This window comes from Penaeus japonicus, unplaced genomic scaffold (genome assembly GCF_977035675.1).
Source record: "Penaeus japonicus unplaced genomic scaffold, GWHDUDI00000001_assembly GWHDUDI00000008, whole genome shotgun sequence".
NCBI classification, from domain to species: Eukaryota; Metazoa; Arthropoda; class Malacostraca; order Decapoda; family Penaeidae; genus Penaeus; species Penaeus japonicus.
This window is the reverse complement of record NW_028234410.1, coordinates 34,851,245-34,856,244: the sequence shown is the minus strand read 5'-3', so window position 1 is coordinate 34,856,244 and position 5,000 is coordinate 34,851,245. Positions and strand designations below refer to the sequence as shown.

Below are 5,000 nucleotides of genomic sequence, written 5' to 3'. Positions count from 1 at the left end.
GTGTGCTAATATCCAGGGGTCGTGTGGGAGGAAGGCCTGTCTGCGCTGCTGCATGGGAGTATGTTTATAGTAATGATGTTTTCGATATTGGATATTGTTTTTTTTTCTGCATTCAGCCTTCGTTCTTCTTTTTTTGTAACGCGAATCTAAGAGAAAAGATCGAAACAAGAAGAAAAAAAATCATCCAATTTTGAAGATCAGAGAAATATGTAGAACGGAAAGGATATATCGATTATCTAATCAATTCAGAAAGGTCTTACTGAAGTAGAGCCAAAGGACCTTTATCCTATTTGCGAAGTCCTACGTGAAGGACGAGGGTCGAACGCCGTGGGTGCGTGGGAGTGTGTTATAAGGCAGCTGAGATCCTTCTGTCTCGCCACACTCCGCCACTCGCCACCGCCATGAACGCTCGGGTAAGTGCATCTGTTGTTCAAGCTGTAGTTATAATTGCCTAAGCTTTCGTGCGTCTTTTTTTCAATAAGGATCTGTCATGGGTTTGATTTAGTGATTTGTTCGTTCTTTCCGGAAGAAATTTGAGAAATTGTGGTGATTTATTGACGGCTTTGTGTTGGTATTTTTTTCCGCGTATGGCGCTGTCTGAAGATTTTGCGTAGTCGCTCGAAGATGCTTGAGAATTGTATATTTTTCTTTTGGTGATGCGTGGCATTTCTTCTGGAAATGCTATATTTATTAAACATAACATTACGTCTTGTTTTGCTTTTTGTTTTTCTTTCGTCATTTCATTAAAATTCTTAAAGCCCCCATCCCCATCAAAAACGTATATTTGTAATTGGTGTCTTGTCAAAACAAAGGGAAACACAATTAAGAGTAATAAAAAGCCAAAACACAAACAAAGTATTGATTATCTATCATATAAACAATACTCTCAGTGTTGAGGTAAATGTATGCGTGTTGTGAGCTAGAAATACCATGACCTTGATATCGATGCCCCAAACATGGATGGCCACCATGACCGTCAGCTATTTTTTTTGTGTGTGCGTGGACGTATATGCAATCAGGGACAGGCGTGCACACAAACATCCAATGGGAAGGCTGTAGATGTAGATATGGATACAGATAGACTTACACTTACACCTGGTACACACTTATAGAAACAGGAACACACACTTATCCAAACATACACACACACACTTACACACACACACACTTATCCACAAACACACACACACGCTTATCCACACACACATTCATACAAACATTCGCAGATACATAAACACGCACGCGCACACACACGCGAGCGCATCCACACACACATACAAACACACACACACACACACACACACACACACACACACACACACACACACACACACACGCATGCACACACATACACACGCACCCACACAATTACGTATTTACACCCGATTTCTACTCATCCGTCAACAAAGGCATACAAACAACCACTCTCGTTTGTGTATTAATTTGTACACATAATTAAAACGCAGATATGTACCTGAGCATGACGTAATTAGAGAAAAACACCAACAGCCGCCCATGGTGTGATCATTAGATTCTTCAGGGTGTCTCCCAAGATGTCAAGACCTGATACGGTTGCGTACCTTTTCACAGCTGTGCTCCTATGTGCTCCTATCAATAATGTAGATAATACAAGCATCTGAACCTATCGTTAGTCACTGTAGATCAGTCATTATGCCATGAGCAGCAAAACACAGTGAAACTTCTTCCCCCAACGCCGAGAGCACCTAGTGACGCAGTGAACCAGTGAGGGCGGGGTCGTGGTTGCCTATATATGGAGATCCAGGAGACTCCTCGATCTGGTTCTCAGGGGAAAGGGTGTTCGTCCCTTGGTTTGACCTCTGTGCTGTCCTTTGCCGCTTTTGAAAAAGACTCGAGATGAGGTAGAGGAAGCTTAATCATGAATGTTATTAAGAGTAAAGACGATGCTTATAGCGGTACGGTCGTGGTAAAAGGTCATAGGACCCTGACGGGCAGCAGATGGGTATGTATGGACAGCGGCCTTGGAGTAGCTCCGGCCGCCGCCCTGCCTTGCCCTGCCTATAAATGCCCACGCACTTCGCGCCATGAATATACCGAGTAATATCCTCTTTAGCTGTCCCCTACGGACAATTAGCTCTTATGACAACCCGGGGCAAAAGTCACATTACCCGCGATGTCTATGGAGGCATTGCGACCTTGTGGCGCGAAGGCAACAGCTCGGGCAGGAGGCGTCGGCGGGTAATATTCATGATGGCTTCGGGCTGCAGGCATCAAGCCATGAAGAGAATATCGGTCGCACGGGATCCCCTACGCGACGCGGCTAGTTTGCATCCGCCTGGGCGTCGCTCGTGCGTCTCGTGTTATTGCTTTGATTGAGAGGATTATACACATGTTGCAAGAGGAGTGGGCGGACAGGTAATCGTCATATATGTCGAGTCCATTAAGCTGATGCCTCCATTAGGAATTAGATTCATCATTCTAAAATTAAGTGTGCCTTTGGCAACGATTCTGTTTCGAAATGAAAATGTTTTCTTCTAGAATTCTGAAATATCAGTCAACTGTTAACGTCAAATATTATTCTAAATAACTATTAGAGCAAGTTCTGGTTACTAATTTACAAAGATAATATTTCCCTCCTCGCGCTGGGCCGCGAAAACCTCGAGGCATTTAAAAGTATATTCGATACCGAATTCTACGACACCATGAAGTCAAAGACCTATCAAAACAGACCATGGATATATTCCTTCTGTAATTTAACTGTAATAGTTAGAGCATTAGTTGATTCCAGTTACTTTGAAGATCCCCACATAAATATGCCAACATCATCATCAACTTAATCATCCCAATTATTTCCCCCTTTCCCCACTACCACCACGGCCCAAAATAACACCTCCACCCCCTCCCTCCCTCCACCCCACCAGGTCTTCTTACTAACCGCCCTATGTAGCGCGCTGGGGCGGAACACAGCGACGGCGGCTGGTCAGCTGAACCGAGTCGGTTCTGGGGGCGTGGTGTACGCGGCGGCGCCCCAAGAACGAGGGGCGTATGCCGTGGCGAAGGCGGGGGGGCCCTACAACTACGGCTACAACACAGGGGACGGCATCGCGAAGGTGGAGGTCCGTCAGCCCACGGGAACCGTTGTTGGATCCTACAGGTACTTCGACCCCAACGGCAAGCAGGTGAGACGCGGCGACGGCTTCTGTCTGTTGTTTTTTATGTTGTTTGTTTCTGGTATCGTAATTAGCATTTTGGTCGTTGTTAGTTTTGTTATTCATGTTATTATCATTGATAGTATTGATATTGTTATTATTAATATAGTGATCATTATTTCCATTATAATTATTATTGTTATTGTGATTATGTTTACTGTTTATATTACTGTTTTTTATCCTTATTATCGTCATCATTAATATTCGTATTAATATTTGTATTATCACTATTAATAGTATCATCAGTCAGAGCACCATTAGCATTATGATCGCTATCACCATAATATCATCATAGTTATTGTTATTGTCATTATTCAAATGTTTTTTTTTTTTACCGTTAATGTTCTTATTGTTAATTTTTTTTACTGTTGCTGTTTTTTTCTCTCTTTTTTACAACCATTTATCGGCATTGATATAATCGGCATTATTAGCCATATGATCATCGTTGATCATTGCTATCATAATTTGCATTACCATCATCCTTAATCTCTAAGACAAATTGTTATTGATTTCATTTTATAGAAAATGAAGGAATCTTTATTTAATGAGAACTGATAATATGACAATTGAGGATCTTTACTGGAAACGCAGATATACGATCAACGTGTGTTTTTCGAGGCAATTATGAAATATTATTCATATTAGTCGTGTAATAAATTTTAATTTGCTAAATCATCTAGATATATACACTTGATAGAAGGATTGCATATAAAAATAGTTGACATAATTATAGAACAGTTTATCATTAAGAAAAGAATCAAATCACATTAGCGAATGAGCAAATAACCCCCGAATTTTAGCCGCAGTGCAGAAGGAATCCTATTTTCGTTTCTATTTGTATCATCAGGTGGTTCGCTCGTACATCGCAGACGAGAAAGGCTTCAGAGTCCTAGGAAACGACCTCCCAATCAGTCCCGACACGCCTGCCTCACAAGTGCTTGGAACACCTGCCTTCACCGGCGCAATTGAAGGCACGAGTGAGTTCGACATACCGCCGCCTTTGAGTCCCAACTCGCAGTACCAAACGACTCATGCTGTCAACGTGCCTCAGACTCAGCAGCCTCAGTTCGTACAGCAAGAGGCCCTGCAGAAACAGCAGAGTGCTCTCTTGCAGGAACAGCAGCTCCAGTATCAGCAGCAGCAGGACCAACTGGAGGAGCAAAGGCGCCAGCTGAGACTTCAGCAAGAGAAGCTCGAAGCCTTGCAGAGAGATCTCGAGCAACAGCAGCAGAAATTCCAATTGCAATACGAAAAGCAAACACAGCAACATGTCTCACCGCAGCCTGTGCCACAGTCTCAGCCATCCCAGCAGCAGATTCAGTACCAGACGCAGGACACTTATTCTGGAGGGTACACTTCCCCCTATTACTACTACCCGCAGCAGTACGACTTCGATTTCCCGGCAGGTTTCGCCTACGCAGGGCTTCCGGTCGTGAAAGCTCCAGTGGGGGCGAAGAGGGTGCACCCCGAGCAACCTCTCTCCGCTGGACACACGGCGGCCAGGCTGAACGTCCACCCGCCAGTCGCCCCTCACCGAAGTTTCCTCAGCCATGCCAATCCGATAACGGCCGGACACACTAAGAGTCGTCGACACCACAACAGCTATGTGATCGGACTTGCTCGTTAGTCCTGCTGTGTCGATCAGTGAAGTTTGGACTTCGGATAATTCCTTCAAGGAGTAGCGGGTTAATGGACGGATGAATCACCCTTAGCAAAGTAACAATTCACTAGTATTGTGACAAATGGTAGAGCTATGTACCAAAGTCATCAACAGGATGGATAGACGTCGCTGTTCGGGGCTGCGGTGTGGGC

General features: G+C 44.1%; 1 protein-coding gene across 2 annotated transcripts in view; it reads left to right on the top strand.

Annotated features, from left to right (window-relative positions):
- Window positions 1-298: 298 nt before the first annotated feature.
- The window catches only part of LOC122247094 (uncharacterized), a 6,575-nt gene continuing 1,873 nt past the window's right edge, over window positions 299-5,000 (top strand). For both annotated transcript variants that reach the window (XR_015191229.1, XM_043006097.2), the window contains exons 1-3: window positions 299-413; window positions 2,901-3,158; window positions 4,036-5,000. The exon at window positions 4,036-5,000 is cut by the window's right edge. Coding sequence is in view for 1 of the 2 variants with exons in the window: in XM_043006097.2 (XP_042862031.2) it covers window positions 402-413; window positions 2,901-3,158; window positions 4,036-4,815 (1,050 nt within the window). In the remaining variant the exon portion in view is untranslated. The remainder of the gene's footprint in view (window positions 414-2,900; window positions 3,159-4,035) is intronic.